This window comes from Staurois parvus, unplaced genomic scaffold, assembly GCF_062004578.1.
Source record: "Staurois parvus isolate SC_StPar_1 unplaced genomic scaffold, SC_StPar_1.0 ptg000017l, whole genome shotgun sequence".
NCBI lineage: Eukaryota > Metazoa > Chordata > Amphibia > Anura > Ranidae > Staurois > Staurois parvus.
Window position 1 is genome coordinate 2,575,111 of NW_028317813.1, and position 23,883 is coordinate 2,598,993.

The window sequence follows — 23,883 nt, forward strand, 5'->3', positions numbered from 1 at the left end:
CACGTTGGAACAGAAAGGGGCCATCACCAAGTAAATGTCTTGGTATGCTGCCGCCTTACCAACCCCTGAAAAACAACCCTACACCATAATCCTCCCTCTACAAAACTTTACACTTGGCACAATGCAATCAGGCAAGTATCATTCTCCTGGCAACCAAACCCACACAAATCCATCAGATTGCCAGAGACGGGTGATTCGTCACTCCAGAGAGCACATTTCCACTGCTCTAGAGTCCAGTGGTGACATGCTTTATGCCACTGTATCAAATGTTATCATTGCACTTGGTGATGTAAGGCTTGAATGCAGCTGCTCAGCCATGGAAACCCATTCCATGCAGCTCTGTACGTACTGTAGTTGTGCTAATCTGAAGGCCACATGAAGTTTGGAGGTCTTTAGCTATTGACTCTGCAGACAGTTGGTGACGTCTGCGCACTGTGCTTCAGTATGCGCTGACCCCGCTCTGTCATTTTACTTAGCCTACCACTTCATGGCTGAGTTGCTGCTGTTCCCAGTTGCTTCCACTTTGTGGTAATACCTCCAACAGCTGACCGTGGAATATTTAGTAGCCAGGAAATGTCACGCTTTGACTTATTGCACAGGTGGGAACCTATCATGGTACCACGGTTGAACTCACTGAGCTCCTGAGAGCGACCCATTCTTTCACAAATGTTTGTAGAAGCAGTCTGCATGCCTAGGTGCTTGATTTTATACACCTGTGGCCATGGAGGTGATTAAAACACCTGAATCCAATGATTTGAAGGAATGTCCCAATATGTTTGGCAATATAGTGTAAATCCAAGGTTAAGCAGGTGTTTTTTTCATAAATCTGAACTAGGAATGCTGTACCTGCCTACCGGTTATATCTGGTTAATTATTTACATAGCATACTCCTATACAATATCTCTTCTTACTTTAGCATTTGACAAGACAAGTTTTGGATGGTTTTACTGCTTGATTGGCTGAAATATGGAGCCATTCCTCTGTAGTTAATATACCAGAAGATGTGATGCAGCTACTACAGGGAACACCGCTTTTTTTTTTTTTTTTAACTACCTGCCGACCGCAGATAGCCGAATGACGGCTGCACTGCGGCCGGCCAGTTCTGAGTGGACATCATATGACGTCCTCCCAGAACGCGCTCTCCTGCGCGCCCCAGGGGGCGCGCACCCGGCGATCTCCATGATCGCCGTGTCCTACGGACACAGCTGATCACATGATGTGGTAAAAGGCCAATCACAGCGGCCTTTTACCACATGATCAGCGGTGTCCAATGACACACTGATCAGAGGGAAATGCAAGTGCCGGTTCTCGGCTGCACTTTCCTCACGCTGTCAGATCGTGAGGAAAGTACTGCCGAGAACCGGCAGTTGTCAGAGCGGGGATCGGCACCGATCATCATGGTACCACGGTTGAACTCACTGAGCTCCTGAGAGCGACCCATTCTTTCACAAATGTTTGTAGAAGTAGTCTGCATGCCTAATTGCTTGATTTTATACACCTGTGGCCATGGAGGTGATTAAAACACCTGAATCCAATGATATTAGTGCTGCATATTAGTGCCGCCTATCCGTGACACCTCATTAGTGCTGACTATCAGTGCCGCCTATCCGTGCCACCTCATTAGTACTGCCTATCAGTGCCCTTTAGTGCTGCCTATCAGTGCCCATCAGTGCCACCTATCAGTGCCCATCAGTGTTGCCTCATCAATGCACATCAGTGAAGGAGAAAAAATACCTGTTTGAAAAATTTTATAATAGAAACAAACAAAACTTTTTTTTTTTTCAAATTTTTTGCATTTTTTTTATTTATAGCGCAAAAAGTAAAGCGCCCAGTGGCGATTAAATACCACCAAAAGAAATCTCTATTTGTGAGAAAAAAATTATCAAAATTTCATATGGGTACAATGTTGCATGACCGCGCAATTGTCAAAGTGCGGAAGCGCTGAAAGCTGAAAATTGGCCTGGTACATAAGGGGGTATAAGTGCCTGGTAGGCAAGTGGTTAAACTTGGTCTCCTATGTTTGATTGCTGTCCTGAAGGTAGGTATGGGCAAGTCCCCTCTGTAAGATGTATATTTTCTTGTATGTCTGTTTAAATATCTTGTGATCTGTACAACAGACTATTCCCCCATCTTTTCCTGAAGAAGAGGGCACTGACCTGAGAAACACATTGAAGTCTGAAATCCCAATAATCTATATTTCCATACCACGTGCTTAAAAGAGAATTTGTACATTTATAACGCTGTATTGGTATATCTTGGGGTAAAATATTGTACTTTGTACAATATAATACATTAATACAAATTTATAAATGGAAGAAGAAAAAAAAAAATTGTGAGTTTGTGACTTGGTACCTTTAAACAGAGAAGTTTGGCCCAAAGTTTGGGTTTTTTGGCCCAAAATTATACTTACCTAGGCGGACCGACGCTGCATCTGTGCCCCGCCAGCTCTAAGTGAGAACACAGCGACTACATGACTGCTGGGTTCTCACCACTGTCTGCCCTCACCCCCGCGCACTCACTTAAGCGCTGGGTTGTAGATGGGGAGGGAACAGCTGGCTAAGGCTATAAGCGGCTCACTGAGAGGCTGAGCTAGGTGCCACTCCAGAATCTGGAGTGGATCCTGATTTTAAAGTCAGGATCTTTCCCCAGCCTGGACCAGTTGAGCAACAGCGACCAAAGCCCGACGTCAGCTGAAAACGGGTAAAAGGAGTGCAGAATGAACCACACTCCTGTAATCCAAAGAACAACCAAAAGTGGTTTGGCTGTACTTCTCCTTTAAAGTCCTGTAGCTTCTTTGGTAGGGAGTTTCTTCAGTTTATTGTCTAGGATGTAGTACCTTCAAATTGGATTATAATTGTAGAGTGCCACTCCCCCTCCCACTTTTTTTTTGTATTGTTTTCTTGATATGCAGAAACCATAAATGGGCATTTTGATTTGGGTTTACTGTGTCTAAACCACAACTTTTTAAATTTTCTGACTTCACTTATTTAAGCACTTAAAGACAGCCTATTCTGACACTTCTACAACTAAAAATCAGTATTTTTTGCTAGAGCCCCCAAACATGACATTTTTTAGCAGAGGCCCTAGAGAATAAAATGGTGGGTGTTGCACATTTTTTATGTTACACAGTATTTGCACAAAATGTTTTTCAAATGCATTTTTTCCTTTATCTTATCAAAACATCCCTTGTGATAGCAATAAGCATGAGAGGTCCCCATTACTGAGAGCTATGGGGTCTATTAGCAGGGGTGTGGACATTTTTAAAAAAACTACTTGTTCAAGGGACTAAAATCAGGAGCGCACAGGGCACGCGCTCTCAGCACGTTTTTTTTTTCATAGAATGCAAATGTGCGGCTGCTCGGTGTCTAGGCCCAGACGCCAGGAGGCCGCACATTTGCGTTCGCCCGGCGCAAAGAGGTTAAATGTCTTTTTTGATAGCAGGAAGGATTTTTATTTTTTCATTTTTTTTAAATAGGCAGAGGTGCTTTTAGGAATGTCTGGTACTTTTATAAATGAAAGGGGCTTTATGGCGACAAACAGCGCAACGTTACAAACATTAAAAGTTTATCTCCTACTCACCTCCCTGCCTGTCTCCAGCACCACACCCACGGACTAGCAGGGAGGGGAGAGACCTTGCAGTGTGACAAGCATTGATTGGGTGCTCGCCAGGAAAGGGGAGTGTCTGCTCTCAACACTCAGCAGAAGTGCATCTACTGAGCGAGTAAATGACGCACTGACCACGAGAGAAAAAAAAAAAAAAAAACAACTTAATTCCTTAGGTTACCCTCACACAGAATTGGGTGCTCAGTACAAGCGCATGCTGAGCAGCCAAAATAAAGCTCTGATGTCTGCTCCGTTAACCACTTGCCTACTGGGCAATTCTGACATTCCTCTCCTAGATGTAAAAAAAAAAAAAAAAAATTCATCTTTTTCTAGAAAATTACTAAAAACCCCCGGACATTTTTTGTCACACGGTATTGCACAGCGGTTTTTCAAACGCAATTTTTTGGGAAAAAATACACTTTAATGAATCCTATTGCACTCTAACACAATATAACACCAAACAAGACGAAAAATATTACCATATGTCAGGGAATAGGCGTACGATACCAAATCCCAATAAGTACCAAGACAAAAAGGAAATTATTTTCAAAAATAAGGGACTGTACCCAATTTTCAGCTTTCAGCACTGTCGTACTTTGAATGACAATTGCGCAGTCATGCAACATAGTACCCATGTGAAATTTTTGTAATTTTTTTTTCACACAAAACACTTTCTTTTGGTGGTATTTAATCGCCACTGTTAATTTTTTGCACTATAAACAAAAAAAGAAAAAAAATTAGGGGAAAAAAAAAAAAAAGTTTTTTTTTCTATTATAAAACTTTGCAAACAGGTACATTTTTCTCCTTCACTTGTGTGCGTTGATGAGGCGGCAATGATGCTGCAATGATGGTCACTGATAGGCGGTACTGACTGACAGCCTTGACTGGTGGCACTGCTGGGCGGCACTGATGATCAGTGCCAATCTCCTCTGACAGCTGCCAGTTATCAGCAGTACTTTTCTCATGCTTTGAGAGTGCGAGGAAAGTGCTGCTGGTAACGGGCAACTATATTTACTCTGTGATCTGCTGTGTCATTGGACACAGCTGACGACGTGGTAAAAGGCCGCTGTGATTGGCCTTTTACCTAGATCATCGGGTGTGCACGAGGGCGCGTTTTGGGAGAACGTCATATGATGCCCTCCCAGAATTGGGTAACTGTGCTGAAGCCATCATTCGGCTATAGCCCAAGTACCAAGTGGTTAAAGGCATCGTACTTCAAACACGATTATAAACATATTTAAGTCCATGAAAAAGAATGATGGAATTTCTTTTCCACCATTCTCTTTAATGGACTTCAATAAATATTGTTTTATTAAGTGTTCTTGCATGGCAAGACCACTTACGGTTATATCACATATACAGCGGGGATCGAAAGTTTGAGCACCCCAGCTAAAAATCTGTATTAATGTGCATAAAGAAGCCAAGGAAAAATGCAGGTCTGGGAGCCAAGGTGTTTTGTTTTTTTACATTTAGCTCTGCTGCAGGCAAAGGCTTACTTTTGTTAGAGCCAATGGTCAGCTATCCTGTAAAAGCAATCCAAGTGGCTAGTTAGTGCATCACTTTTACAAGCAGTGGGAGGGCTGTCCCATCCCACCTGAATGAGCATCCAGCGATTCCACCGTATGACTACTGAGGTGGACAAAGACCAGAAACAAACGTCACTTCCAGTTTCCCTGGATGTATATGGCACCATTTAAAAATGGAAAGCAGTTGATCACACCGATCTTTGTGTGATCAAATGATTTTAAGGGCAGTGGAGGGATCTGGGGTCTTACAGACCCCAGATCTCCCCATAAAGAGTACCTGTCGCACCTATTGGCTGTCACAAAGGATGTTTTTTTTTCCTTCCACAGAAATTTTTTTTTTTTTTTAAAGCAGTGTAAAAATAAAATAAAAAAAATTTAAAGTGCCTTTTCCACACACAAGCAAACAGCACTCATCCCACACAGGTGATAATCAGATTATAAGCAGTAATTCTAGCACCACAACTCCTTTGTAAATCTAAAAAGGCAACCTGTAAAGGTTTTTATAGCGTTATAGCGGATAGTAAAATGTAAGTATTTGTCGCCGTTGCACAGGCGTACACAATTTTAAAGCGTGACATGTTTGGTATCTATTTACTTGGAGTAACATCATCTTTCATATTTTTATTAAAAAAATTGGGTTATGCATTGTGTTTTGTGCAGTAAAATCCAAAAAGTGTATTTTCTCCAAAAAAATTGTGTTTGAAAAAACCACTGCGCAAATACCAAGTGACATACAAAAATTGCAACACCTACCAATTTATTTTTTAGGGCATCACTCCCCTGCAGTAGCAGAACCAACTGCACCCCAAACCCCCTCCAACTACATCAGCATTATCCACTTTCACACTGAGGACTCCCTGAAACTACCCTGCCCTCTGAGGTAAACACAGGCTGTAGAAACCACTAGGTAAACAAAAAAAAAAAAACTGGGGAGTATAGGATGATGGGATACCAGAATTTTCAGCAAACAATGCCCACAAAACAGAAGATTAAGATACAATCATGAATGCACACTTATCACATGAAATGCCTCCACTGCGCAAAAAAAAAAAAAAAAAAAAAAACACACAACACTACAGATTAGATTTGGACAAACTTGAAGCAAAAATACTCTCCACTAAAAAGATTAACCATACCCGGGAAGGTGAAGCTGGTTCTTCAGCAGAACGTTTTTGTGGCTCTGTCTCAACCTCTTGACGCTTATTTTTCATTCGCTCACGGAGATCTCCAGTTGGCCTATCTGGTGACCTGTGAGCACAGAATATTGAAACGAATGCTAAATTATATAAACCTTCAAAATCAATTAACAACCAAAAAAATAACGTCAAAATCTAGTTATTCCAAAGAATTAGAACGGTCGATGCTATACCCTACATCACCAGAGGCTTACAAAGACCACAGAAAGTGTTCACTCTCCATATCAAAATGAACTTATCACCAATTCCAAACTTTCCAAATGTCTGTTCTTCTAAACCATGTGCATAAACTAAAAAAAACAAAAAAAAAAAAAAAAAAAAAAACACGTGCTTAAAGTGGTTGTAAAAGCATACTTTTTTTTTTTTCCCCTTAATGCATTCTCTGCATTAAGGTAAAAAGTCTTCCATGATTAGCTCCCCCCAGCCCTCATCCTCTGAAATACTTACCTGGCTCTCCCCAGCCCCCATCCTCTGAAATACTTACCTGGCTCTCCTTTCGATCCAATGATGTGCCTGTCTGCAGCAGCGCTGCTCTCTCTCTTTCACACAGGCAGTGAGAGCCACTAACGCCTGCTGCTGTCAATCAAATCCTGTGAAAAAGGAATGCGGGTAGGGCCAAGCCATGCCGTATGTCTATGGATGCACACAGCCTGGTTCAGGAGCATGACCACACAAGTGCCACTATAGCACAAGGTTTGCCATGGAGACACTCAGAAGAGGAGGAGCAAACAGGGGACACCCAAAAGAGAAAGGGGCTGCTCTGTGCAATACTACTGCTCACAGCTGGTAAGTAGAACATGATTATTAAAAAAAAAAAAAAAATGTTATATATATATGCCTTTAGAACCACTTTAAAGCAGACCTTGCCATAAAATCAGATTCAATATACTTTACCCTCCAGGCTTCCAGATTACAGAGGTTGATGACATGCTGCTTCCGATGAGATCCCAGAGAATGTGGAGTAACAAAATCTTACAAAAGGACACTAGAGCACAGTAAAGTACTAGGAGTACACTAGTTTTGGCAATCATAACTGAGATTTCACGACGGAAAAGTTGATATATTGGAGGATAGTAAACAAAACCACACATACCTTCTCAACACAACACAACAGCAGTAATTATTTTAAAAAGGTAAAATAAATATGCAAATTACCTTCGGTAAGATCCACTAAATCCTTTTCCTCTTGGTGAATGAATAAATCTGCAAGTATTACCATAAGCACAATTTCCAGTTTTCATCCAGTTACGACACTGCGTCTGAAAATATGGGAGGTATGGAATCAGATCACGTTTAGCTGAAATAAAAAATTAAATGCTTTCATTTAGGAGGTTTTCTACTCTTACCTCTGCACTACTGCCAGTGCTAGGCCCAAGCCTCTCAAAAACACTTGGTCTACGTGATGTGCTATCCGATATGGTCTTGGTATTTTCTACTGTGACCTTCCGTCGAATTTTTGACATCTTGTTCTTTTTCTTAACTAGAAAAATATCAAGAATGATTTTTGTAAATTCAGGACCAAACCCACTGAAACTTACAATACACCAAAAACAGTTCACTATGAACCGGTTATAATGGTTTTGCACTAATTTTGTAATTCGTCAACAATAATTTTTTTATCACGTTTTTACAAAATGTGTTTCAGCCACAGATGTTAGAATGACTGGCCTGTTACACTAAAGATTGCCAAATATATTTTTTGCGCCACACAACATATATACAAGAGCTGCATTTTAAACCCTCCTAGCCCACCCTGCTGGTGAATCTCCTCTGCCTGAGCAGTCCAGTTACAGCCTACCACTGGCATGAATGGTTGCTGCTGCTGTACTTCGGTATGCGATAGTGCTATCTTAAAGGATAAGTTCATCTTCTGACCAAAAAGAATAAATGCACATTTGTTGCCGGTAAAAGAAATGTGTATTCATTATTTTTGGTTGGAGGAGCCTGTAAAGCATTGCACCAACAATCAGCAGATCGGTGGCTCCATGCAGGTCTCCTGCAGACCTGTCAGTATATCTGCTTGCCTGTATGGGATGTACAGGCAAGCATATAGTGAGGGAAATAAGTATTTGATCCCCTGCTGATTTTGAATGTTTGCCCACTCACAAAGAAATAAGTCTAAATATCGAATGGTAGGTGTATTGTAACACAGAGACAGAACAGGAACACAAAATTCAAAATGCATGTCTAACAAATTATGCACCGATTTGCATGTTCATAAGGGAAATAAGTATTTGAGCCCCTTCACAAAACATGACTTAGCAGTTGGTAGCAAATCCCTTGTTGGCAATCACAGAGGTCAGACGTTTCCTGTAGTTCGCACCAGGTTTGCACACATCTCAGGAGGGATTTTGGCCCACTCCTCTTGGCAGATCCTCTCCAAGTCATTAAGGTTTGGTGGCTGATGTTTGGCAACTCAAACTTTCAATGCCCTGGCTGAGGGAAGAAGGTTCTTACCCAAGATTTGACAGTACGTTGCCCTGTCCATCGTCCCTTTGATTCCGTGCAGTTGTCCTGTCCCCTTAGCAGAAAAACACCCCCAAAGCAGAATGTTTCCACCACCATGTTTGACAGTTGGGATGGTGTTCTTGGGGTCATAGGCAGCATTCCTCCTCCTCCAAACATGGCGAGTTGAGTTGATGTCAAAGAGCTCAATTTTGGTCTCATCTGACCACAACACTTTCAACTAGTCCTCCTCTGCATCATTCAGATATTCAGTGGCACACTTCAGATGGGCCTGGACATCTTCTTTCTTGAGCAGAGGGACCTTGCGGGCACTGCAGGATTTCAATCCTTGTCGACGTAGTGTGTTACCAATTGTTTTCTTGGCGACTGTGGTCCCAGCTGCCTGGAGATCATTGACAAGATCCTCACATGCAGTTCTGGCATGATTTTTCACGATCATTGACATTCCACAAGGTGAGATCTTCCATGGTGCACCAGACCTAGGGAGACTGACAGTTGTTTTGTGTTTCTTCCATTTGTGAATGATTGCACCAACTGCTGTCACCTTCTCACCAAGCTGCTTGACGATAGTTTGGTAGCCCAGTCCAGCCTTGTGTAGGTCTACAATCTTGTCCCTGACATCCTTGGACAGCTCTTTGATCTTTGCCATGGTGGAGAGTTTGGAATCTGATTGTTTGATTGCTCCTGTGGACAGGTGTCTTTTATACAGGTAACAAAATGAGATTAGCAGCACTCCCTTTAAGAGACTGCTTCTAATCTCAGCTTGTTACCTGTATGAAAGACACCTGGTAGCCAGAAATCCTGCTGAATGTTAGGGGATCAAATACTTATTTCGCTCATGAACATGTAAATCAGCGCATCATTTGTTAGACGTGCATTTCTTTTGAAATTTTTGTTGCTATTCTGTCTCAGTGTTATAATACACCTACCATTCGATTTCTAGACTAATCATTTCTTTGTGAGTGGACAAATATTTAAAAACAGCAGAGGATCAAATACTCATTTCCTTCACTGTATAATGACAGGTAGAATCAATGAACTGCCATGGTAGTTCATTAAGAGCTACAAGCCAACAGCCACTAAGGCTGTCGGGACATGTAGTTCATTCATTTACAGAACACTGAATGTATGACACGCCCGTGTGGGCGGAACTGCATGGTTTTTAAAAAGGGACAGCTAGTATGGGCAACTTCTCCTCCCGTATGTCTGTCACGAGGGGGGGGCAGCGGTTGCAGCATTGGGAACATGTTACATGTTCCATCCTAAACACTAATAGAACATGTAACATGTTCCCAAGGGTGAACTTATCCCTTGAACACAAATACAGTGCATATGTAAAGGGAAAAAAAAACATTACAGACCAACATGACAGTCAGAAACATAGTCCACTCATAAGGAAGGCTTAGCAATAGCAGGCTTCATAACTTCTCAATACGAATGTTTTCCTTTTTGTTAAAGCTGAACTGCAAGAATTATCATTTTTCCATGCTTACTGTGGTCTAGCTTGACTCAATACAGGTATTCACAGCTGATATCTGAAGGGTCATGAGGGACACCGATAACCTCTGTAGTAATCAGTGCTCCATACAGTGATTGCCGTGATCTTCCGGGTCCTGTGAGAGCAGCTTCCCCTGTGCACACTGAAAACAGGTCACTTGCTCAGCCCTGCTACAATTCACAGAATGCCTTGTATTTTTTTCAATGAATACAATGGCATTCTCTGATTGGATGGGGTGGTGGGTTGGGCAGTAATGCCAAGAGCTACCCTTGTCCAATGAGAAAGCGCCTTGTATATATTGAAAAAAAAAAATTATAATGATAGGTGTTCTGTGAATGGCAGCAGTGCAGAGTGAGTGACCCCTTGAGGTTATTATGCAGAAGGGCAGCGACTGTAATATCTGACGGGCAGTACTGATGGAAAAAATGAAGGAAAGCCAAATGCTAGAGTGGCAGTCCAGTAATCTTGTTGAAAAACAGGCATTCAGAAGGCAGCAGCATCGCCTTCTGAAAGTGGAACTTAAACAATGAATGAATGACTCGCTTCTGTGCCTCCATCTTAAAAACTATGCACATATGAGCCACTGGTGTATTCCAGGTCTCTAGGACCTGGCAGGCACTAGAGGGCATATGTTCAGGGGATTTCTGTGCGTCAACAGGATGCTGCCAGCTTCCGGTAGGTTGCCACTATGCCGCTGGGCGGCATTTGTGTGCATGCATACAAATCTGCCTTTCATGTGCACATATGCTGCTAGTGGCAGCTTAGTAACACACTGCTTGTAGCAATATTACAGCTATACTGGGAGGCAGCAGGGCCCAGCCTAGGCTGGAATCCAGGAAATGCAGATTTATAATAAAATAAAAAAAAATAAAAAAAAAAACACGATTAGTTTTTTTGTAAGAGCAAGGGAGAAGGAATACAAAAAAAACAAAATGTTTAGTTCCTTGCTGCTCTACAGATCGCTTTTCACAGAGAACCCGTGTATACACAAGTTACAGGATCAGGAAGATGGCGGCTATCATTGTAGTCCTGCCAATCACCACAGTAGTTTTCAGCATCCCCTGTGGCCCCTAATTATCTGATATGGGTTATTACAATGAGCCAAGCTGGACTACCATAAGCACAGAAAAAAATATTATGCCTGGAGTTCTGCTTAAAGTGTTTGTAAACCTCAGACATGAAATATGAACAAAGCATATCCCTCTATGTGTACTTGTCTCAATCAAGTGTCTTTTCTATCCACTGCCTCATGCTTCTGCTATAAGGATGAACCACTTCTGACAAGTTTTCCCTGACACCAAGAGAAAAATGGTGACAGGGGAGGGAGCTCCAGCAAATTGACATCCTCAGCTGTTTCTCTGTGAAAGAGGAGCTTCTCTTCCCTCATTGTGTATAATTTTTGCTCTGCGCCCACTGCTTTCTGGAAGCTCAAACAAGCTTTATACATTCAGCACTTGGAATAGATGTAGAGAAGAAAAGATTGCAGATAGACAGCTACAACTGATGTAAGAGGATTTGTTTAATCTCTGTGTATCACCCGAGGCCAGTCACTTCACTGGGCATATTGTAAGGGTTTACAGCCACTTTAAGGCTCAGTTGATATCTGTACAATCCCTGTTCTGTAAGTAGGGCAGCCCATTCCTGCAGAAACATTTTGTAAAAAAGTCCTGGACCCTTTTTGTTTTTTAATCACACTGCGCACAATTACATGGAGTTTGGAAAATCTGGGCATTTTGTTAATGTGGAGGGAACCATTAAGAATAAATGTGCGTTTTCTAGAGCAGTGGTCTACAAATGACAGCACTTTGCTTGCCTTTTTCCTGCCCTTGTTGCACTATTCATCCCACTGACACAATGAGGCACCATTCCTTCCACAGACACCAACAATGGGGCATGATACTTCCCACTAATACCAATGATGAGGTATTATTTCTTCCACTGACACCAATGATGGGACACCATTCCTCCATTAACACCAATTATGGGACACTGTTTTTCCTCCTACTGACCACAGGTACTCTTTTTTTTTTTTTCCCTCTTACTGATTCACCAAGTCTGATGCATTATTTACATTGACTCTGGGGAATTTTCCATTTGCCATGGTCCAACCCCCCCTATTGTCTAAGGGACAGTGATCTGGCCCATTGTTTAGAAAGTTTGGAGGCCCCTGTTCTAAAGGGCACCATTTGCCTACAGGTTGGAAATATGTGCAACTTTGCGAGTGTCCATAACCCGCAGAAGTGTGATCCTAGCCTTAAGGCCCTATTTATATGACCATGTAGCATGACACATTTTCCCGCAACACGAATAGGGGAGTCCTTTCATTGGACTGGGCTGCCACATGTGCGCCAAAGAAGCTCCTGCCATAAGCAAGTAGGTGCTACACCCAGTGATAATCCCCAAGAAGGTGGTGGAATGTCAGTGCTCTGGCAACTGAATGATGAGGATTGGTATAGCTGGCACTCGTCTTCCCGATTAATAATCTTTGAGAGAGTAAAATGTGCATATAAAATGGCTTATGAGTTTGGGCAACAAGCCTTAGTCAAGACTTGGTCATAACCATGATGGCTATGACCAAGTCTTATTGCTGAAAAGCATAAGCCATTTTCTATGCACATTTTACTCGCTCAATAAAGATTATTCGGGAAGACGAGTGCCAGCTATACCAATCATCATAAAAAAGCTCCTGCACCTTTTCTGGGTGTAGAGCCTAGTGCTTTTTGACCGCATGTTTGTCATCTGCAAACGCGTGCATTTGGGATGCCTTTGAGACCTAGTTCACACTGAAGTTGTGCGGGAAACGCTGCGAATCCTATGTGTTTCCGCACCGCATTGCAATCACATGGCAATCATGCAATCTGGTGTGGGTGTCAATGTTAAATGGCCCACAGAAACAGATCGCAAAATGCAGTGCGATTGCCAGAATCACAAAAAAAGGGTCCTGCGCCTTTTTGGGGTAGATTCAATATGATTTGAACAAAATGTACAGCTCAAATCGCACAGCACAGACATCTCATGTAATTAGCACAGGAATGTGGTGCAATTTTTGGACAAATTACATGCGGTGTGCTGTACTGCATTAGTGTGAACCTGGTCTAAGGGCTCGTTCACACCATACGTGCATGAAAACCGAGGTGCAGATTTCACTTGTAGAGATACGAGTTTACATCAGTTTTCATGCGTATTTCAGTGAGTTAACCCCTGGTTCACATCTGTGCGGGTGGTGCCACTGTGGGACCTGCACAAATACCTGCAGCCCCTCCACCCACACAAAGGAATGTGGGACACGCAGGCGGGTGCCATTGTTTCTAATGGCATGCTGCCCGTCCTGGAAAACACAACCGTACTGGGAACTGAGGTTCCGTGCGGGCTGCGATTTCCCAAGTGGTGAACTTCTTTCCTGTGTGTCCCAAGGCACAGGAGTCCATTCAAATGAATGGGTTCTCGTGTCCGCACAAATTCGTGGCCCTCACGGCCACACAGATATGAACCAGGGGGGTTATACATAGTGCAGATTCCGGCGCAGAAAAAAAAAATGTGCGTGTGTTGTGAACAGGGCAAAGAGAACAATTGATTTTGTGTCCTTACAGAACGCATGCAAAAAAAAAAAAAACCGATGTCTCTGCACCATGGTGTGAACGAGGTCTAACAAATAATGGCATCGCAAGCGTGCCACGTGTTGTTTGTGTGTTCCCAGAACGCACAGATGTGAATGCAGTCATAGAGGAATCCATGCTGGCCGTGGAGGAGTACAGAGCCCTGCCTAGTGACAACACTGCTCTCCCAGTGAGACCCAGCCTCCCCCTCCCCTCACTGTCCGACTACCCTGCTCACCCCGAATGCGGCGGCGCAGGCCGCCTGCAGCAGAGTCCCGGGCCGTGACCGCTGTGTGTCTGGCGGCCGCTACTGGGAGCTCAGCGCCGTCTCCCAGTGCCGCGGACCGACCGACCGCCCGACCACGGCGACCACCAGCTCCTCCAGCCGCCCTCCCCGATAGCGGCTCCGCCTTCCCCCTCCTCTTCTTCTTCTTTTTCGTCTTCCACTGCGGCCACCACGTCTGCTGCCGCCGCCGGTCCCGGCTTCCGGGAGCGATCGTGACGCAGCACCGGATACAAACTTAGAAGTCGAAGAGAACACACAGGCCGAGCGCTTCCACCGCTGAGCCTGCCGGGAAACAGCGCTACCTCACAGGAAACGGTCCGGGGATAGGATGTAGCCTCAGTTCGAGCATTGCGCATGTGCGCTCCCCGCAGAGGACGATGGGACAAATGGGGGAACCTTACTAGAAGGAGCGCGGTGTACAGCGGAGACTTGTGAGGGGGTTTACCTCAGTGTCAGCCCAGCCCTAGCCACAACTACTAAGGAAACATTGTCTAAATGCAGTACTACATACCGTGTTAGGAACAAATGAGACTTAAAAGTAGAACTAGAGGCAAAAGGTTATTTTTATAGAGCAGGGGAGAGTTCTAATCCGTGTAAGCATGTGTGTCCCATTGGGAAGATTTCACTTCCTGTCCCATTAACAGGAAGTGATGGAAATCGCTCCAAAATGAGGGAATCCCTTGTCTCAAGAATTCATGTTCCCATTGGAAGATTTCCACTCTATTACTGTTTTGGTGACTCAAAACTTTGGATTTTGTTTCTCTTTAATGGCTCATGTACACTGCAGCTGATAAATTCACGTTTAGGAGCTGTTCAACATTTTTTCAGCAGCCCCTGAACTCACCCTAATGTTTTCCTATGTGTCCATGTACACATCATCATTTACAGGCATTTGAGTTTACAGTCGTTTTTTTGAACGCAGAAAACTTGCGTTCAGCAGTCGATTTTATTAGTGTTTCAAAAGCAAAACGCTTGTAAATGCGGCTAACTGCGTTTATAAGCATTTGAAAAAAATTTTTAACGCTTCCATTTCCAGATGCTGTCTACAGCCAATTTTCATTATGAAAAATGCATGCAAAGCGTTTTCCCAGTACTCAAATGGACCTGGTACACTATACTTCGAGGTTTTGCATGAAAACAATGTTAGACACTGCTGCAATCATTTCTGCACAGAAATGAGCTGGAACACATCCAAACGCCACAAAAAAAAAAAAAATAAGACAGCTAATCTCAACAAATACTGATCTCTCTATTTCTCTCAAAATGTCTGAAATAGTTAATTTTTTACTATTTTTCAGTGCATTCTGGGCATTTTAGAAGGTCTGAGGTTATCTTAAAAAAACTCCTAAATACAAACGCTCATAAACGCGGTATGCAAATGCAGCTAAACAGACGATTTTTAACCTACGTTTTCCAGCAGCCAGTTTCCATCGTTCAGAAGTGTCCCGTGTACATGGGGCATAGGCTGATTTCACACTGATCCATTTTTATTCCAGGAGGAAAAACACATAACCATTAAATCCTATGGAACTCTTCACACTGGCCAGTTGCTGGTGCATTGAGTTTTTCAAAGTCCTGTTTGGTGCAGTAAAAAAACACTTCATTGTTGAAATTAATGGAAAACGCATCAAAAATGCACCTGTGGGAAAACACTTAAAAAAAATTCACCTCCCTATTGAAATGATTGGAATCACACCATGGTTTGAGTTTTTGGTGTGTTTTTTGCGTCACATAAAAAACGCACCACAAACGTGCCAAAAACAAGGTAAAACGTGCGTTTTTACCACGTATTTGCAACTGAACAGTATGAAAGTAGCCTTACTCTCAGTGATGAACAAGAAAAATAGGGCAGATCTCCCTACGGGGGGCACAGTGGGCAATGAAAATCTGATGCATGTTCTAATCCCTCCCCACTCTACACAAAACTAAAAAACAAATGTAGCACTACCCCCTTAGGAGTTGCTAGAGATTTGGGTTCCCCTATGGTCCTGCACAGCCAGGCAAAACATATTTTTCTGTTTCAATGTGTTTATTGAAAATGAACGTGCAAATAGGTAATGATACAGCCAGAGAGCCTTGATGGCCATGCCAAATAGAGCTCGCAACAAAGGTGAGACACAGATGAAATAAAAGTAGTACAGCATGTAGCAGATCCAAATATCCCAATCCACCTTCAAAAGGGAAGTACTAGAAAAGATCAAAAACAGGAACAAATGGATGTAAATGCTTTCCAAATGCACCAGAGTCCGAGATCTGCTCCACTTTGTATCAGGTACAAGAAGAACAGGGTGCTACACAGTTTGTCTTTAAGTCATAATATGACACCAATCTATCAAAAGTAGAACTGAGGAAAGAAGAGTAGGAGAGAGGAAAAGGGAGTAAGAGAAGGACAGCAAAGAGAGAGACATAATCCACGCGGCAGGCCCCTCCATTCCAGCAAAGAGAAAGGAATTATTTATTTCAGGTGCTTATATAGCGCTGTCAATTTACACAGCATTTTACATATATATATATTCACATCAGTCCCTAACCCTCAAGGGGTGTACAATCTAAGGTCCCTAGCATACATTCACATACTAGGGACAATTTAGACAGGATCCAATTCACCTACTAGCATGTCTTTGGAGTGTGAGAGGAAACCAGAGTACCCAGAGGAAACCCACGCAGGCACAGGGAGAACATGCAAACTCCAGGCAGGAGGTGTCATGGCTGGGATTTGAACCAACGACCCTAGTACTAGCTAGGCAGAAATGCTAACCATTTAGCCACTGTGTTATTATGAAGATGCAGTCTGTAGATAACTAATCCATGGGTTCCAGACCCGCTCGAACCTGACAGAGGTATCTCGTACAATGCTGACCATTTTTACGTTGATTATGATCCACAAGAGTTTACGTTTCATCAACGCTAAGTTAACCACTGGACTCTTCCAAGCAATTGCAATTTTGGCTGCCAGGAACATAAAATAGATTAGGGTCAGAGTGAATCTGGAGATTCCACCTATGGGTTCGTTAACCGCTTTAGGACCGCCCACAGTAGATTTACTGATGTAGGGCAGCCCCTGTGCGCAGGATCACGTATATATAAGTGATTCTGCATTTCCGGGTAGGGGGCGCGTGTGAGCCACTCAACTGCCCTATCCGCGCAGCCGATTGTGGCCCCGGGTGTCAATCACCGGGACAATACACTCTGTCATCATCGGGGTGACACTGAATTTGACCGGCTCCACAAAATTCAGCCCCTCGTAAATCACCTTAACCAAAAATTTGCAGATGTCTATACTCCCCAGCAAGAAATCTGCATTGATGAGTTGCTCATTAATTTTTCAGGCCGCCTTGCATTCAAACAATTTCACCCCAGCAAGTGTGCCAGATATGGGGTCAAGATATATAAGACCTGTGAGAGGGCAACAGGCTATACATAAGTTTCGGATTTACGAGGGAAAGTATAGTCACGTGGAGCCCCCTGATTCACAGACTACATGGGGAGTAGTGGCAAGATAGTTTGGGACTTAGTGTCATCCTTTTTCCATATGGGGAACCACTTATACATGGACACTTTTTATTCATGCTTGCCACTTTTTAGACATTTGTACAATCTTGGAATTGGCGCATGTGGCAAAGTGTGACCTAATGTGTGCCCACCATTAGATGTGGGTGGATGCAGGGCATACCACACACTTTTTCTGGCAGAGATTTCTTTCTTCCCACAGGCTGTAATAAAAAAAGCATAGCATATATGCCCAACAAGGACCAGCGACGTACTGGTACATCACTGGACTTTGAATGGTTATACCAGGATGATGCCTACAGCTGCAGGGATCATCCTGGTATTGTTTTTTTCATCCGGTTTTCATTTAAAATAAATCTTAGTGGCTAATTAGCTGCAGGATTGCTTTTACAAGGAGCGGGAGACTGTGCCCCCCTTCTCCCGCTGCCTTCCATGGCCTTCTCGGGCAGTCCCGTGCCATCGAAGGAACCTGAGAATGCAGCCAGTATTTCTGCCTGCTGACCATAGAGCTGATTGGAGACTGGAATGGTGCCAATCATTTCTATAGTCTAAGAAATCTGAAGCTACAAGCATTTCATCACTTGAGTTTTGCAGGATATAAACAGTGCCATTTGTAAATTGGGAAAGCATCTGATCACACCGATCTTGGTTTGATTAGATAATGTAAGAGCAGAGGACATATCTAGAGTCTGATAGAACCCAGATTACTCAAAAAACAATATATGACAATGCCCATTGAAGTTATAAGGGATATTTGCATTCCCTGTGATAGCATTAAAAGTGATAAACAGTGTAAAAATAATTAAAAAAATCAAAATAACTTAAAAAAAAGTACGCTCACCCCCCCCCCCACGCACGCACACACCTGCGAGTGTTGACCCTGTGCCAGTGTGTAAGCAGCAGTTGCACCATGCATGTGAGGTATCGCTGCACACGTCAGATCAAGGGCAGTAATTCTAGCACTAGATCTCTTTTGTAAATCTAAAATGGTAGCTTGTAAAGGCTTTTAAAGCATTGCCTATGGATATTACAAATGTATGCAGTTTGTCGCCATTGCACGGGGCGTGCACAGTTTTAAAGCATGTCATGTTTGGTATCTATTTACTCTGCATACCATCATATTTTATATTTTACCAAATAGTTGGCCAATATATTGTGTTTTTGTGCATTAAAAGTAAAAAAAGTGTATTTCTTTTAAAAAAATTTGCATTTGAAAAATCGCTGTGTGAGTACTATGTGGCATAAAAAATTGCAGCACCCACCATTTTATCCACTAGGGTGCCTGCTTTAAAAAATATATAATGTTAGGGGGTTCAAAGTAATTTGATAAGAAGCATGGTGAGTATTTTGCAGTTCTTGTTTGTTGCCACATGTTTTTGGAATATGAAGATAGAAAACAAAAATATGTTTTTCTTTATTTACCGTATTTTTCGCTCCATAAGACGCACCTGACCATAAGACGCACCTAGGTTTTAGAGGCAGAAAACAGGAAAAAAAAATTCTGAACTAATGGACTGCAGACACAGTACAGGAGATGACCAGAGACTGCGGACACAGTACAGGAGATGACCAGAGACTGCGGACACAGTTCAGGGGATGACCAGAGACTGCGGCCACAGTACAGGAGATGACCAGAGACTGCGGACACAGTACAGGAGATGACCAGAGACTGCCGACACAGTACAGGAGATGACCAGAGACTGCGGACACAGTACAGGAGATGACCAGAGACTGCGGACATAGTACAGGGGATGACCAGAGACTGCGGACACAGTGCAGGGGATGACCAGAGACTGCGGACACAGTACAGGGATGACCAGAGACTGCGGACACAGTACAGGGATGACCAGAGACTGCAGACACAGTACAGGAGATGACCAGAGACTGCGGACAGTGCAGGAGATGGACCAGAGACTGCGGACATAGTACAGGGGATGACCAGAGACTGCGGACAGCACAGGGTTGACCAGAGACTGCGGACAGTACAGGAGATGACTGCTGACCTTTGGGGAGGGGGGGGGAGCAGGTACCTGAATTTGACAGATACCCGCTCCCACTTCCGCGGAGTTGTTCTTTCATCTTACCTGTTCCTCTATCCAGCCGCGCGCTGTCTTCCCGGCTTCTGTAATGGCGCTCGGCATGACAGCCGGGTGCCCAGTGCGCATGAGCGAGAAGCACTTGCGCTTTGTGATTGGTCCGGCGGCTTCTGGGATCTGTCATGTGTCCCAGGTGCCGCCTTACCATTCACAAAAAGCACCGCTTCCTGCGCATGCGCACTTGGCACCCGGCTGTCATGCCCACACTACAGAAGCCGGGAAGACCGCGCCGCTGGATAGAGGAACGGGTAAGATGAAAGAACAACTCCACGGAAGTGGGAGCGGGTATCTGTCAAATTCAGGTACCCGCTCCCCCCCTCCCCAAAGGTCAGCAGTCATCTCTATAAGGTCCCGCTGTAGAGCTGAGCGGCCGGCCCGGTATTCTGACACGGCGGCAGTGGAAATACCAGACCGGCCGCTCCATATTCGCTCCATAAGACGCACTGACATTTTCCCCCCTTTTTTGGGGGGAAAAAAGTGCGTCTTATGGTGCGAAAAATACGGTATATTTCAAAACCTTGTGAGAAAAAATGAGATTTGCAAAATACTCACCATGCCTCGTTTTAAATTCCTTGGGGTGTCTACTTTCCAAAAAAGGGGCATTTGGGGGGGGGGGTTAGTGCTATCCTGGCATTTCAGGGCCTCCGAAACTGGGATAGGTAGTGAGGTCAATGGATTTCAGGCTTCTGTTTGTGGCTGGGCTCCCAAAAAGTCTCACACATGTGGTATCCCTATACTCGGTAGAATTAGCAGAATGTATTTTGGGGTGTAATTCCACATATACCCATGGCTTGTGTGAGAAACATATAATTTAAATAACAACTTTGTTTAAAAAAAAAATGTTTTTGTCATTTTCCGAAAACGTGGAAAAAAAAAAAATCTTCCATGGACTCAATATGCCTCTCAGCAGATAGCTTAGGATGTCTACTTTCCGAAAAAGGGTCATTTAGGGGTGTTTGTACTGTCCTGGTATTTTAGCACCTCAAGAAATGCGATGGGCAGTCAGAAAGTAAAAACTCGGTAAATTCCATTATCTATATCATAGTTTGTAGAGTCTATAACTTTCACACAAAGCAGTCAATATACACTTATTGGGATCTTTTTAACCAAAGACATGTAGCAGAATAGATTTTGGCCTAAATTTGTGACGAAAGTTGAGTTTTTTGGATATTTTTAATGACAGAAATGAGAAAATTTTGTTTTTTTTCAAAACAATTTTTGTTTATAGCGCTAAAAATAAAAAGTGCACAGGTGATCAAATACCACTGAAAGAAAGCTCTATTTGTGTGGAAAAAAGATGTAAATTTCATTTATGTACCATATTGCATGACCGCACAATTGTTCGTTAAACTGGTGTAGCGCTGTATAGCAAAAAAATGGCGTAATTTGCAGTATCTATACCATAGTTTGTAGACGCTATAACTTTCACATAAAGCAATCAATATACACCTATTGGGATTTTTTTTTACCAAAAACATGTGGCAGAATACATTTTGGCCTAAATTTATGACTAACTGCCAGTTTACTATATATTTTTTATAGCTGAAAAGAAAAAATATAGTTTTTCTGCGAAATTTCCGGTCTTTTTTTGTTTATAGCGTGAATAATAAAGAGTGAACAGGTGATCAAATACTATTGAAAGAAAGCTCTATTTGTGTGAAAAAAAGGACGTAAATTTTGTTTGGGTACAGCATTGCATGACCATGCAATTATCGGTTGAAATAGTGCAGCCGAATAGCACAAAGAAGCCTGGTCATTAAGGGGGGTAAATCCTCAGGATGGCAAGTGGTTAAGCGCGCTGGGGTTTTTTATGACATTAATCATGGTCACCATGAAGATCAGGGAATGAACTTGTATCCAGTACCTTCTAACTTTAGAACCTTCATGTGATTCTTGGGAGCAGTACTCCCTATTTAGACCATAACTATATTTTATCTCCCTTTACGTTGCATTATTCCCTTATGTTTAACTATGGTTCTGTGTTGTATGTTTTTGTATGACATTTCCATTTGGCTTTTGGGTGACATGTTCTCCTTTTTTTTGCGCATGTATTTTGAATGTCCTACTCTTGTTACTGGCTTTGGAAAAATTAAATAAAATGTTTGAACAAGAAAAAAAGTGACCACACTTCTTTTGTCCAATTGTTGCTTGAAGAGCAGCCCATTGAAATTAAAAGGCTGCCCTAAGCGAGGCTCACCTAAACAGGGAAAAACTCACACACTCTGTCCCACCTTCATAGGTGTGAACAGAGTCAAGTTCTGACCTGGTCCTGGAGCCCAGAGGCTTTGTAGGGCTTTGGGTAGGAAAAGACCTCTTCATCTAGGTTCACATCTTACCTGGAATGCAGACAACATTATTAGTATCTAGTTGACTAGTTGACTTCTGAGGTGGAAGGAGCTCTCCTCCTGGTTGTGGAGGGAACACTGGCGCATTTGGTTGCCGCTCCTCATACCAATTACAATCTTTTCTTCTCAAATTTTTCACTTTTTGACTTCAATTTCTGAAATTCTAACTCTGACTACTAGGATTGATTTATCAGATTTTTAGATTCCCTAACTTGAGTTCTCTGATCTCTGGAATTGTCTCACAATCTGCTCTAGCTTACTGCTGACTTACCTCTGAATCTTCCCTGGATCACTGGACCTCTTTCCTTGCCTTAAACTGGACCTCTTTTTCACAAACTGCCCCAGCTTGCTGCCGACTCATATCCAAATCTTCCCTGGATCACTGGACCTCTTTCCTTGCCCTGCACTGGACCTATTTCCTTGCACTGCACTGTGAACAACTGGGCAACTAAAACAGAACTATTTTTTGGCTAATGTCACATATGATCTCTGCCGGAATATTGGAAAATCCCTTAAACAGAGTTGCTGAAGTGGACAGGACTCACTGTTATGTATTACTATTGAGTTAAACACTACATTTTTTCAATCCTACTCCTAGCACACCAATTTTAAGCCCAACATAAATAGCTTACATGTAGCACCAAAATGCATTTCTTCAATTTTTTTATTTTTTATATATGTTATCCCTGAAGAAGAAGTATATTCCACCAAACATGTTGGCTCCATTTTACTGAATACCAGTAAAGTCTAAAACTGAAGCATGTACTTGCATGATTTTACACTCATGGCACTCCTTATCGCATACACACAGAGGCCATCAGTCTGAGGAACCAGCACCTCTAAGAGTCAAGCAGCCCAGAACCTACCTATTGTTCCCAACAATCCCCAATGGAGAGCCTCTTAATTGAAGTTCTGAAACTATACAAAAACAAATTCTAAAATCCATCAAGCATTGCCACAGATACAAATATACAACCTGTCAACTGAAAGAGTGGAGCAAAGGAACATAACATTGTTTTCCACAGGAGGCAGAGGTTCACATTCATTTTCAAACCTGCACTTTAGAATTTAGTGTTTGCTTTAGAAAACATCTCCCTTACACTTTGTTCCAGTTTCTCTAAATAAATCCCAAAAACTATTTCTGTATGATGCTGGCTTTTGTATTATTAGATTATGAGGGTATATTCATGTAACAAACACAAGGGAGTCATTTACAACATAATGTAAAATGCAATATAAAATATTATATTGTGTTTTGATGCATTTGTAAGTCATATTTAATTATGAAAGTTCATATGTTCATTCAGTGTTAGCTGTATGTAATTTATTTCAGGTAGGTAGCTATGACATCATCACATTTTTTTTCACAATATATGCAGATATTATTTTAATCCCGGTGAGGCCTTCACTGCATGTTGGTCTTATGAACTTCGGAGGAAGCAAAAATCCATAAGTCCCTTTATCCCGAAGCTCGATGGTGAAAGAATATTTAATTCCCTGATCGTATGCCCAGTCATCCGAACCACCTGGAGCCAAATCTGCCAAAAGAAATAACTTAAATTTAAATTTTGTATTAATGAAATGTTCATTGCAAAGTCAGTGTAAACTGTATTCCACCTCCTCACCATATATATATATATATATATATATATATATATATATATATACAGTGGGGCAATAAAGTATTTAGTCAGCCACCAATTGTGCAAGTTCTCCCACTTAAAAAGATGAGAGAGGCCTGTAATTGGCATCATAGGTAGA

General features: G+C 42.6%; 2 protein-coding genes across 11 annotated transcripts in view; both read right to left on the reverse strand.

The window, feature by feature from the left end:
* ZC3H13 (zinc finger CCCH-type containing 13) overlaps positions 1 to 14,401 on the reverse strand; it is a 129,163-nt gene extending 114,762 nt beyond the window's left edge. For 7 of the 10 annotated variants that reach the window (XM_089678890.1, XM_089678881.1, XM_089678827.1 and 4 more), the window contains exons 1-4: positions 14,124 to 14,257; positions 7,672 to 7,805; positions 7,481 to 7,584; positions 6,266 to 6,377 (exon numbers count right to left, since the gene is read on the reverse strand). In XM_089678890.1, coding sequence (XP_089535016.1) covers positions 6,266 to 6,377; positions 7,481 to 7,584; positions 7,672 to 7,788 — 333 coding nt within the window. In that variant the 5' untranslated portion in view covers positions 7,789 to 7,805; positions 14,124 to 14,257. Of the gene's footprint in view, positions 1 to 6,265; positions 6,378 to 7,480; positions 7,623 to 7,671; positions 7,806 to 14,123 lie in introns of all 10 variants that reach the window. The other 3 variants (XM_089678873.1, XM_089678858.1, XM_089678851.1) reach the window with 2 other exon arrangements.
* A 9,023-nt stretch (positions 14,402 to 23,424) lies between these two features.
* CPB2 (carboxypeptidase B2) overlaps positions 23,425 to 23,883 on the reverse strand; it is a 52,543-nt gene continuing 52,084 nt past the window's right edge. The window contains exon 12 of the mRNA XM_089678912.1: positions 23,425 to 23,660. Within this exon, the coding sequence (XP_089535038.1) occupies positions 23,464 to 23,660 (197 nt within the window). The 3' untranslated portion in view covers positions 23,425 to 23,463. The remainder of the gene's footprint in view (positions 23,661 to 23,883) is intronic.